The sequence below is a fragment of the Leptonychotes weddellii genome, chromosome 7 (assembly GCF_054177405.1).
Source record: "Leptonychotes weddellii isolate Sample4059 chromosome 7, ASM5417740v2, whole genome shotgun sequence".
NCBI classification, from domain to species: Eukaryota; Metazoa; Chordata; class Mammalia; order Carnivora; family Phocidae; genus Leptonychotes; species Leptonychotes weddellii.
Window position 1 is genome coordinate 78417566 of NC_138375.1, and position 13405 is coordinate 78430970.

The 13405-nt window shown below is 36.7% G+C and overlaps 2 protein-coding genes across 7 annotated transcripts in view; one reads left to right on the forward strand and one right to left on the reverse strand.

The window, feature by feature from the left end:
* POLR3G (RNA polymerase III subunit G) overlaps nt 1-13405 on the reverse strand; it is a 95207-nt gene that overhangs the window by 40712 nt on the left and 41090 nt on the right. For 2 of the 5 annotated variants that reach the window (XM_081826589.1, XM_081826587.1), the window contains exon 2: nt 2750-2851. The gene's annotated coding sequence lies outside the window, so the exon portion shown is untranslated. Of the gene's footprint in view, nt 1-418; nt 441-2749; nt 2852-3208; nt 5624-13405 lie in introns of those variants that run through there. The other 3 variants (XM_081826588.1, XM_081826586.1, XM_081826590.1) reach the window with 3 other exon arrangements.
* Nucleotides 17-12938, forward strand: MBLAC2 (metallo-beta-lactamase domain containing 2). Of its 2 annotated transcripts, XM_081826584.1 has the most exons (3): nt 17-531; nt 622-883; nt 9645-12938. In XM_081826584.1, exons 1-3 carry the CDS (start codon nt 430-432, stop codon nt 10028-10030), a joined length of 750 nt encoding a protein of 249 aa, XP_081682710.1. In that variant the 5' UTR covers nt 17-429; the 3' UTR covers nt 10031-12938. The 2 variants fall into 2 exon arrangements, with proteins under 2 accessions (XP_081682710.1, XP_006730749.1); XM_006730686.3 differs by having other exon boundaries at nt 17-883.

Sequence of the window (13405 nt, forward strand, 5' to 3'; positions counted from 1 at the left end):
TGGGTGGGAGGACCCGGCACCTCCCCTGCCTTGCTTCTTGCCTCTGCAGTCAGATCCCCGGGGTGAAGAAAGTGTCTCCTTCTGGGTCGCCAGTGTGCTGCGGTGCCCCTGCGTTAACGCCCCCTTGTGCTGCAGCTACTGAAGCTGCGACTACTCCAGCGCATAGGTGCGGGTAGAGCAACCTCTGCGCTTTGCGGACCTGGCTGGAGGGTGCGGACAGACTCTCCAGGCCGCGTCTCGGCGCGTCCTTCCTCCTAGTTCTCACCCCCCGCCCTCGCGTCTCCCGGATCCCCCGCCCTCTCCTCGCTCTGCGCCTCCTCCCTGGCTGCGGGCTGACCGCTCCACACCGCCGCAGCGCCTAGCGTCTGGACTGCCTGCCGGAGGCACACACGCCTACACCCACTCCGCTCGACCGCACCTCTGCCCAGCATGTCCGCGCTTGAGTGGTACGCCCACAAGTCCCTGGGCGACGGCATCTTCTGGATTCAGGAACGCTTCTATGAGTCGGGCAACCGCGCCAACATATGGCTGGTGCGCGGTTCCGAGCAAGATGTGGTGATAGATACCGGCCTGGGGCTGCGCAGCCTCCCAGAGTACCTGTACTCCTCCGGTCTCTTGCAGGATCACGGGGCCAAAGAGGACGCGGCGTGCCGGCCACTGCTGGCCGTGGCCACCCACGTGCACTTCGACCACTCCGGAGGCCTCTACCAGTTCGACCGGGTGGCCGTGCATCATGCCGAGGCCGAGGCACTGGCTCGCGGGGACAACTTTGAGACCGTGACCTGGCTGTCTGACAGCGAGGTGGTGCGGGCGCCCAGCCCCGGCTGGAGGGCCAGGCAGTTCCGAGTGCAGGCGGTACAGCCCACCCTCATCCTGCAGGATGGTAATGGGCCCTCACGGGCACGCGCTCTGTCATTAAGGGAGGGGATTGGGAAAAACTGTTCGAGGGATGCATGTTGCAGACGTGCGTGGCTATAAGCTGGCCTGTTTTGTCACATCGCAGAAACACCACTACTGTTTTTCCATTCCCCGAGTAGAAGCCCACTCGATCGGAGCCAAGGCCAGTTCTGGCACCGTGTGGCAACTCCAAGTACTGGAATTAAAGCCGGCCCCACCTCCTAGTCAGTTTCCTGTGTAAGATACAGTAGTAACACTACAGAGGCTTGTGACTAGGGATTCCCCATTCTTTTCCCGAACACCTGTCTGATTTCCAGACGCTTTTCTAGCGAAAAGACTTTTAATGAATGACTCCTCACAGAGAGTTCATGACATGCTCTGTGCTTTTGAGGCCGGCTGACTTCATCCGCTATGTCAGTGGTCACTGCTGGGTATGAGCAGTTCCCACCTGTAGGTTTAGAAAGCCATTAGAGAGCAGTGGTTCCAATCTGCTCGTGCATCCTAATCTCCATATAGGTTTCTGTTCTTGATGTAGCCTCATTAGAGAAAAGCTTGATGGCGAACATAAAAAGTAGAGTATGTGAGTCTTACATTATGACAATATACGGTCTGTCTTAAAGTAAGGCCTGAAAAAAATAAGGAGGTTATTTCCGGTGATGGTGAAGTACGTGGACTAATGCATGGATAGCCTTGGGCCTGTGCCTTTGTAAAAGACAGGATGGGGATCAGAGAGAAACTAATGGAATAAAATAAAATAGACGTGGGCCCCAGCCCTCGCAACCCCAGCAGGCACTTAAATAATTGAGCTAATTAGCCACAATAGCAATATTTGTATATTAATTTCCTTTTCTTTTTTAGAATACTTTTGTTGATTTCATTTTATCTTCACAACACGTTTGAAGCGAGGTGGCTGACCACAAAGCAAGATAATGACAAAAGCTAGGATTTGAACCAAGACAAAATAGATCAAAGCATGCAGATCATAAATCCTACCCCATAAATATATTATGGTAATTCTGAGTAAGATATGAAACCCCCTTCTCATATTTTTATCTTGAAACCATTTCAATTGCCAATTTTATTTATTAAAACGTTACTCCAAGAGGTAGAAATATCCTGTTGCACAATAAGGCTACTTTATGACTGACCAATATGACAAATAATGAAATGTTTCACAATCATCAGTTTATCATACAGATGAGATCTTGATCACTTGAAATAGAAAAAAAATAGAAAGCAAGATTCTGTACCTCACACACACCCCACTGAAAAAGTCTTTTAATTAAAATTTTAAATCTAAAAATTATAGACTGGTTAGGTGGGAGTCATTATTTGACAATTTGAAATGAAAGAAAAGTACATTTACAGTATTTCTTGTATTTCTTGGTAAAATTGATACTTTTTAGAGGTAGGATTTCCATGCAGTTGATGGGTATTCAGAGTAAATTCATTGTAGCACTGAGACCAAAAAATGTTTACATTAGTATTTAAAATGTATTAATTTGTCTGAATGAATAAATTACTTCTGATTTATTTACTTTTGCTCCTGTGCCAGCAATAGGAAATCAATGGTGAAAGAATGATAAGAATTACTGTTTTATAGGTGAAGAGTCCAAGCAGGCCTGAATATCATGCCTGAGGTCACATATCCTGTTTGGAAAAGAGCTAGGACTAGAATCCAGGTTTCCTAAATCTCCGTTGATGGTAGTAACATTATAGCATTTTGGAACTGCAGGGGGCCTGTAAGCCTTTGAAAGTGTGGGAAAAAAAGCTTAATATTTACCAAACACTTAAAACTGAGAATAGGGTGTTAAATAAAAAGGTGTTTTTCATTAGGAGCAGAATGCCTCACCTCTCAAGTAGTATCTAATTTCCTCTTTTCTCAGGAATATTAATTTCCTTTCTCTTCTGAATGGTGTGGCCTGCTAACTTGCTGTTATCATAATCCAGATGCCTGGAAGGAGATACAAAATACTTATATGAAAAATTCATACACAGTTACACACACACACGCACACACACACACGAACAGCACATATCCAAACAGCATGAGGTCGTTGTTTTAGTTAGAGCATAAGGAGACTAAAGTCATTAGTTTATTACATTTCATTTAGTGAACTGATGATCACTTGTCATGAGGAAGCATAAATCTGGGCACGGTATAACTAACCCAAAAGCTGACTTGTAAATGAGGGACAAGGAGAGATCATCATCCAGTGTATCATCTTAGATGGAAAAACAACTCCCCCTACTAATAGTAACATAGTATCCTCCTATAAAAAGATAGATAAACCTTAGGTTAATATAGTACCTTCTTGATGGGGCATACGTCTCTTTGTCTGTTTTTCACAATATTCAAATGATATGAAGTGCAGGCATTTTGTCCCCTGTTATAGATGTTTAAACAATTTGCCTAGAGTCACCAAAATAATCACAGTTATGACAGGTAGACTTAAATCATTTGGGGAGGTTAAAAAGAAAAAATAGAACCCAGAAAGGTAGCAGGTTGAAAAACACATCTAACTTGACTCCATCCCAAACCTGACTAAGACTACTATAAAGGGACCGTGGTTTGTCTGTTTAACTGTAAATCCATATTGAACTATTTCAGATGCTGCAGAGTAAATGTGATAACTGAGTCAGCAGTTTTATCTTCTGGCAGCAATGGGAAATCAAGAGCCAATCCAGTCTGCACTGCAGGAACCTTAAAAGGCTCAGGAATTAGCAGTAGCTGGTACCTTAGTGGCGGCGAAGGAAAGAATACTAAAATAAGTAGAATTGGTTGAAAGCCATTTAAGAGGTTATTGAAACTCTGGAATGCCTATCTGGTTAGTGTGTCCTCTGGGGGTGGGTAAAGCAGAGGAGTTTCTTGATTGAAAGATGCTAAGTACTATTGAGCTCAGGATTCAGTATGGAAAATAGAAGTGTGTGTGTGTGTGAGAGAGAGAGAGAGATAGAGTGTATGTTCCCTACAAGTTTCCAAGAAGGATAGACCCAGGTCTTTACCCGCCAAGTAGCAAATTGGAAGAATCTTACCTGGGAAATGCATCCAGCCCTGGAGGAAAGACTAAGATGCTGATCTCTAATCAATCTTTGGCTTGATCTCTCCACAGTGAAGCCTTGGTCACTAGTTCCATGCATGTGCTTCAAGCAGCCTTTTCACCCCCCATTCTTAAACAGGCAACCAAGCATTATGAAAAATCTGAGAAAATCATCTAACATGAGATCAAATACTAAAACAAATAACATAAGGCAATTTGAGGGTTGACGATTATCATTAATAGTATCAGGGGATGACAGAAGCTATTGTATTCAAGATATCCAAGAGACAATAGGATGCTTTAAAAATAAGGAACAGAACAGTATATGCGCACGCGTGTGCACACACACACACACACACGAGTCTTGGAATTTAAAATGGCAGAAGTTTTTTTTTTAAAGATTTATTTATTTCAGAGAGAGAGAGTGCATGTGCAACAGGGGGAGGGGCAGAGGGTGAGGGAAAGAGAGAGAGAGAAGCAGACACATGCCTGCCCCATATGGCGGTCAATGTGGGGTTCAACATGGGGCTTGACCCCATCACCCTTAGAAGATGACCTGAGCTAAAATAGTCACTTAACTGACTGAGCCACCCAGGGGCCCCTAAAATGGTAGAAGTTTCTTAGTAGAACTGAAAGATAAAGTTGAAAAACTTAAAAGAAAGAGCAGATAGGCAAAATGAAAACTAGGAGAGAACCAATAGAACCAGTTTGGAAAATTCAACATTGGAATAAAAGAAGCACAGATAGAATAGAGAAAATGGAGGAAAAGAAAGCATAATAGAGATAATTCATGAAAATATCCCATAATTAAGGGATGTAAATTTTTAGACTGAGAGAGCCCACAGAGTTCCTAGCATGAATAAAAACCCACCCAACCAAAGGCACATTATTGTAAAATTTCAGAATATTAGAATCAAGCTTCCAGAAATTTAAATTAAAAAGTCATCTATACAGGGGCACCTGGGTGGCTCTGTTAGTCAAGCGTCTGACTGTTGGTTTCAGCTCAGGTCATGATCTCAGGGTCCTGGGATCAGCTCTAGGTAGGGCTCTGAGCTCAGTGGGGAGTCTGCTTGTGGATTCTCTCTCCCTTTCTCTCTCTGCCATTCCCCCCTACCCCCATCTCAAATAAATAAATAAATCTTTTTTAAAAAGTCATCTATACAGATCATAATGGCTTTGGAGCCAGAAAAGAAGAACTATGTCTTATTTGAATACAATTCACTTCCAATTTAGAATTCTACATCCATTTCACTAACAGTGAAGTTCTCAAAAAGATATTTCCCACATGCTGTTACTTAGAAACTTACTAAGATGCAATTTTATCCTGTTTACTCCCTTCAAAATAAGGAAGTAAAGCAAGAAGAAGACTTGGAATACAGGAAACATGAGATACAAGAAAAAGTTGAAAGGAAGCATCAGGGTGATGGCAAAGATGGTACTCCAACAATGACATTATGCCAGGTGTAAAGAGCTCCACACTGGAGCAGTTAAATCATTAATCTTTTGGAGGATGAGAAGATGAGAAATATATACATGTGTAGTGCCAGTAGGAGAAGAATGAAGAGTAAAGAGAGCTAAAAATTCTTATATTTCATCGTGGAAGTCGACCAGTATCATCTAAAATTTAAAAACCAAGAAATGGTAATACATGAATGAAATCAGTACAGTATATCTAATTTGTAAATCAAGAAATGAAATATAAAAATTATTTAGAGACGGGTATATCTAGTAGAGGCAGCTACCAGAAGAAAAATTGTTAAAAAATGGCTGATTCTTGGGAGCAGGATTGGAGATAGAGTCAGAATGGGGCAAATAACTTTTTCGTACATTTTAAGCCCTTTTGGAATATTTTATTTGAAATATATACATATATTTCTTTAATTAAAAATGAAATTAAAAAATGGGGTATACCAAGATGGGAAAGGATATTTAGAAGCCAAGAGAAGTTTAGTATGGCTGGAATCTGATGACAACTGGGTCAGGGTGACAGCTTGGAAGGATATTGTGGGTAAGTGTGTGTGTGATTATATATTTATATACATGATATTTTTATATATGGATACATTTCATAGGCAATTCTGATTCTTGTAAGAGAAGTTTTGATGAAATTATATATGTGAGCATTATAAGCATATGGGAGGCACATATAAAGCCACAGGGTAATGGCAGACCTAATGATATTTAGCCATATGGCCTTATCAACTGCTTACAGTTGGTATCTATTTGATAGGTGGGCACTTTTGACTTATCTGTTGCTAAATATTTTGAATATCACTTGGATATAACCAATGATCTATAAGATTCTATCCCTGCATTGGCAATTATCCACAGATTTTTTTTTGATTCAACTTCCCTCCCCTCCTTTCTATACACTTATGAAAACATCAGTCTCTGACAGCTCCATTATTACACCAACCTAGCTATAATTTCTTTACCTTACCTGCCAACCATACATAAATGACATAAATGTCATTTTGTGATCCCCAGAGGCACTTTAAATCTGGAACAATTATCTTGTAAAGGAGTCTGGCCCCTTATGACTATCCTTGGTAGATACCTAGGAATGGAATCCCTGGATCTTATGGTAAGTAGATGTTAATTTTTTAAGACAGTGCCTGTTTTCCAAAGTAGTTATACCGCTTTACACTCCTACATGCAATGGGTAAGAGTTCCAGTTTCTCCACATCTTTGTCAACACTTGTTTTTGTCCATCTCTTTTTATTTTAGCCATTCTCATGAGTGTGTAGTGGTATTTCATTGTGGTTTTATTTGCATCTCCCTGATAACTAATGATGTTGAGCATATTTTCAGGTACTTATTTGCTATTCAAATATCTTCTTTGTTAAAGGTTCTATTAAAATCTCTCCTCCTTTCTAAAAATTTTTATTTTTGTTTTCTTATTATTGAGTTGTGAGTATTCTTTATATATACTGAATTTACATTTCTGGGATAAACCTCATTTGGTCATTATCCTATTTATAAATTGCTGTATTTAATTTGCCAATATTTTGATAATGATTTTGAGACAACTATCATTAGGAATATTGGTTTGTAATTTTCTTTTTTTACATTGTCTTTGTCTACATTTGAATTTGAAAGCTTTCCCTCCTCATCTATATTTTGAAAGTCTAGATTCTTTCCCTATCTTGAGTGACTGACAGAATTGACCAATGAAGCCATCTTTGAGCCTGGATTTTTCTTTGTGGGGAGATTTAAATTATTAACCAATTTCTTTGCTTGATATAGGTCTATTTAGATTTTCTATTTCTTCTTCAATCACTTTAGGTAATTTGTCTCTTCCTAAGAATTTGTCTTTTTCAATTAAGTTGTCAAATTTGTTTACTTAAAGTTATTCATAATATTCCCTTATACTCCTTTTAATTTCCTTAGGGTCTGTAGTGATATCCCTTCTTTCATTTCTGATTTTTGCAATTTGTGTTTTCTCTAACTTTTTTCTTTGTCTAGCTAGTGGCATATCAATTTTGTTGCTCTTTTCAATGAACCAACTATTGATTTCTTTGATTTTTTTTCCTAATGATATTTGTTTCTTATTTATTCCTGTGCTGGCCTTTATTATTTATTCCTTAACACTTACTTATATTTGATTTGCTCCTTTTCCTAACTTCTTAAGATCAAAACTTTGGTTAGAAACTTTGGTTTTAAACAGTTAACCCTTTATAAATAAGCATTTAAAGCAATACATTTTTTTCTAAGCACTGCATGAGCTGCATCCCATAGATTTTGGTATATTTTATTTTTATTTTCATTCAGTTCAAGAGATTTTCTAGTCTCCTTTGTGATTTCATCTTTGACCCATAAGTTATGTAGAACTGTGATGCTTACTTTGTGTATATTTGGATATTTCCCATATTTATTTTTGTTATTAATTTCTAATTATGTTGTAGTCAAGGAACATATTTTTATGATTTTATTCCTTTCACATTTACTGAGACTTGCTTTATGTATAGCCTGATGAATATTCCAAGTGCAATTAAAAAGAATGTATGCTGTTTTAAGATAAAGCATATTATATATGTCACTTAGGTCAAACTGGTTGATAGTATTGTTCACATCTTCTGTATTCTTACTGATTTTCTATCTGCTTGTTTTACAAATTATTCAGAGAGGAATATTTAAATCTCTAAGCATAATTGTTTAACTGTTTATTCTTTTTTAAAAAATATTTATTTGAGAGAAAGCATGAATGAGCACAGGGGAGGGGCAGAGGGAGAGGGAAAGAGAGTCTTAAGCAGTCTCCACGCTGAGGATGGAGCCTGTCATGGGGCTCAATCCCACGACCCTAAGATCATGACCTGAGCCGATATCAAGAGTCCAGCGCTTAACCAACTGTGCCAACCAGGCACCCGTGAACTGTTTATTCTTATTTCAGTTCTGTCAGTTTTTACTTCATGAATTTTTAGTCTCTTTTTTAGGTACAAGCACATTTATAATTTTTTAGTGTGTTGACTTAATGTATATCCTAATAAAATGTACCTCTTTTCCCTTCACCAATAGTCCTTATTTTGTCTAATATTAATATAGCCACTCTAGTTCTCTTATTAATCTCTATATGGTATAACTTTTTCAACCTCTTTTTGTCTTTGACCTTACAGTTCCTCTCTGATAGACTGCATATATACCTTGCTTTTTATTATTATTATTATTATTTTTAAAGAGGTTATTTATTTGAGAGAGAGAGAGCACACGTGCACGAGTTGGGGGAGGAAAGGGGGAGGGAGATGGAGCATCAGACTCCCCACTGAGCAGGGAGCCTGACATAGGGCTCGATCCCAGGATCCTGAGATCATGACCTGAGCTGAATTCAGACGCTTAACCAACTGAGCCACCCAGGCATCCCTGTACCCTTGCTTTTTAAATCTATTTTGACAATCTCTGCCTTTGATTAGAATGTTTATCCCATTAACATTTAATGTAATTATTGATGTAGTTGAATTTAGGTCTGCCATTTTGTTATTTGTTTCTATGTCTATTTCTTATTTATCCCTCTTTTCTGCTTTCATTGTCTTTTAGGTTTAACAAATTATGATTATTACACTGTTTTAATTCCCCTATTAACTTTTTAACTATATGTCTTTAATTTTTTACTCTGTGTGTGTTTTCACTAAAGATAACAATATGGGACTTTTAAATTATGATGATTTACTTAAGTTAGTACTGATTTAAATCCAGTGAAACAGCAATTTTGCACTCATACCTCAAAGAGCAGCATTCATGAATTGTGTCATTGTACCATGGATGTACTGAAATATAAAAGTTTTGTGGTCAAATAAGTTTGAGAAATGGTACAACCATATCTCCCTTGTGTATATTTACACTGTAGATTAGCATAGTAAAAAGCTCTCAGAAGCCCTGTAGAAAAAAAGCTGCTTCATTTTCTTTGAAGAAAGGGTTTCCAATACTATTTGACTACAGAATCTTCCTTTTCTTTTATGTATCACAACAACCTACAGAAATAGCGTTCCACATAACTCACTTTGACAAACACTGGTCAAGCAAACAATAGAAATGAAATACAGGCAACTTATTTTTAATTCATCATTAAGAAGTATTGTGTTTTTGAAATAAAATTGAAAGAAGTGTCATCCTTCCAGATCTCTTTAAAACCAACTAATGTTCTTTTATTCTTTAAATGATTGAAGTCAAGTATACAACATGTTTATCTGTAAGCTCTGTTTCCATTTGTAGGGGATGTGATCAACCTTGGTGACAGACAGCTCACTGTTATGCACATGCCTGGTCACTCCAGGGGCAGTATTTGCTTACATGACAAAGACCGGAAGATTCTCTTCAGTGGAGATGTCGTGTATGATGGATCACTGATTGACTGGCTCCCATACAGCAGGATAAGTGACTATGTTGGAACCTGTGAACGTCTGATAGAATTAGTGGACAGAGGTCTGGTAGAGAAGGTGCTTCCTGGGCACTTCAATACCTTTGGTGCTGAAAGGCTTTTTCGATTGGCTTCTAACTATATTTCAAAAGCTGGGATATGTCACAAAGTTTCCACTTTTGCCATGCGATCTCTTGCAAGTTTAGCCTTACGTGTAACAAATTCTAGGACCTCACCCTAGTATCTATACTGATAACCTATTGTGATTAGTTCTGTAAATTAATCCAATTCATTTTGTGTTGTTTAAAGTGATTAACAGTGAGCATTTCAAGGAGTGCTTTATTAGAGAAAAAAAGATTGAGAGTAAGCCAAAAAAGGAGGTTCTTTGTTTAAATTTCTTTCTTCCAAATAAGAAATCAATAAAATAAGCTTATAATTTGCCAAGCTGTCATCTTATAATATTTGTCACCTTGTAACATCCAGAAATGACATAGAACTATACGTGAAAGCAAGGAGGCATTTTGCAGTAACAGAAAGAACTGTCCCTGCCTCCCATTTGTCTTATTTTATTTCCTAGATGACCTAGAAAAAGAGGCATAAAGTTTTATGTTTATACTCCAAACTTGATATTTTTAGTATTTTATTTAAAGGTAAAGGTTCTTGAGTTTAAAATACATTAGTAGTCAATACAAACATATAAATTAACATTTAAAATGACAGTCCATTGTTATGGCACAGAATTTTTATGCTTCGTTTATTTATTCTTAATGTAATTATAGTGTACATTATATGTTGTGTAATTTTACTTACAAAGAGTACAATGAATTTTGTTTATTGCAAAGCTTTAAATATAACTTGCAGAGTGCTTCAGTAAAAAGCTACTAATAGCATTGTCTGTTATGTGTGTGTAATATTTTCAATCATAAAAGTGAAATTCAAATGTCTGTAATCTAATTACAAATTGTCAGATTTCTCAAAAGGACACTGTCAGGCAAATTTGAAAATATACACATTGAAAATAATTTTTTATTATATCCTATTTTAATATTAACAGCTATTATAAACAAAACTTTTCTTGTTAAATAGCAGCTTCAGTATGTGTCATATTTTATAGTATCAGAACAACTATAGAGATCTATGAATCCTGATAGAAATCATTCTTTTACTTACCATAACATACGTATGTACCACAGAAGGCTTTTCAGATTAATTGCAAAATATGCATTAGATATTGACTTAGAGTGAATTGCCTTTTTTTATCCTGATTCACAACACCTATTCCTGTTCAGTATTCTTTGTCTTGAATGAAAAAAAGTCTACATTTATAAAGTTATAGGAAAGGTTTGCTCACTATTTAGTAAAACATTTTGGTTTGGTGCTCTTTATAATTTATTAAAAAGCCTTTTGGAGTATTTCATAAAGGTTTTTTAAACAGGTTTTTCACTGCCTTCTTATTATTGACATATCCAAAACCAAACTGAGATAGCTTTGGAAACCAGATTTTTTTAGTATTAAGAAGGTTTAGCAACTTTGATTTCTGAAAAATTGTGAAATGTTCCCACCCTCCACCCACCCAGGTTCTTTAGTCTTTTATTCATTCAACACATGCACACCCACACATACCACATGGATACACACAGTCACATACATATATACATGCACAGTATTGTGCTAAACACTGTGGAAGCTTAAAAAGTCAAAGAGACTACATCTTAGCTGGAAGTAGAAGGCAAAACATGAATAATAATATATGCAGGTTGAAGCTAATACAAATTACACAATAGTATCAGGGACATAAGTGGAGGGATGTGTAGTTTGGTTAGGAAAAGATTCCTGAAGGAGGGGTTTTTCAGTCAGATTGGAAAGACGATTTGTTAGGTGGTCAGGATAGGGGACAAAAGATCCAAGAATAGGGATGGAAGCATTGCTGTCTAAAGTAGGCTATTCCTTGTGACAATTTAAATTTAATTTTCAGGAATCTTAGATCTTCCAAACACCAAGTATTTAGCATGAGAAAGGTGGGTTTGTGATTGTGTATGTAAGAATCATCCTCAATGACAGACAAGCTACACTGCCACATGCCACCAAATAAATCTCATTCAAGGCAGTTGGTCTGTTTCAATTGATAGTACAACATCAAGAATTTAGATTTGGTTCAGGGCAACTACAATCACTTAATGAGCCTTAAATATAGCCATTATTTTTATATCAGTAGCACAAAAAAGAAAAAAACACAAAACCAAAAGTCCTTAACCATTGACCATTTTATCATACTTTAGGACTTAAAAAAAAAATCAGGGTATAGTAGGCACTAAGTTTTATTGAGAAATATTTAAACCTGATGAAGGCTTTCTTTATTTCTTAAAAGTATAATTTTTCAAAACATGTTAATTTTATTTTTAAATTCCCCAATTTTTTTTCCAGTTTTTCAAGTTGTACAAAAACATAAGACTGTGATATTTTGCTTTTGTTTCAGTGTGAATAAATTGGGGAAAGGATCTATCATTCATTTAGTGCCCATGCTATGCATTTTAAAATATGCATTATTTAGTTTAATCCTGGCCCCAGTGCCAAGAAGTAATTGACCAGCTTCACACAACATAACTTTGAACAAAGCTGGTAACTGAACACAGGTCTGTCTGCCTCCCAAACTGTGCTCTTTCTCTTGTACCTGCACAATAACATAAAATTGGCAAAATGTATTTTTACTTTCCCAGATGCCACATGTGCCAAGAATAAATCAAGTGATGTTAAGCATAATAATAGCATATTTTAAAAGAAGCTTTAAAAAAATATATTTTCACCCTGACAGTGACCCGTGTTATAATTTATAGTTTTTGGAACTAAGAGTATGTAAGTATTATTCAGTATCGTCAAAATGTAAGATATTTAGAAATAATTTTTATTTGTATTGTTAATATCTTAATCTTTGGAAATTCATTATCCTTATTTGGTGTTTCCTTTTAACTAAGAAGTCTAAAACAAACAAAAACCTTGTGTGTTATCCTGATATAGTTGAATAAATGATATGTGTAGTTCTTATATGAATAGTAATGATTGTGACATGCACAAATTGTCTTCTTATAATTTTCAGATAAGTGTAAGTAAACAATTGTGTGATAAATATTAAAGTGAACATTTTATTTCAATTTCTAGTTGGTATTTTTTTCTAATATTAGCAAATTCCCATTTAAATTCTTAGAAGTATATTTCTTAGTGAAGTGCAGTTTTTAAAATGTGTAATAAGTAAGATACCAAATCTGTGGGCAAGAATAGGGAATCCAGAAACTGAAAATGCCCATATAAACTTTTAGTAGTTAATAAATATGGCATTTTAAATCAGTGGGTGAAAAATGAACTATTCAGTATGTATCCCAATTGTTGATGTTGGAAAAAAGGCCCTTGACAACATAAAAATAAATTACCAAATGGATTAAAGACCTAAATTTGAAAAATGGAACTATATTTTTTAAAATATTTTTATTGCTATGTTTATCACCATACATTACATCATTAGTTTTAGATGTAGTGTTCCATGATTCATTGTTTGCATATAACACCCAGTGCTCCATGCAGAACGTGCCCTCTTTAATACCCATCACCAGGCTAACGCATC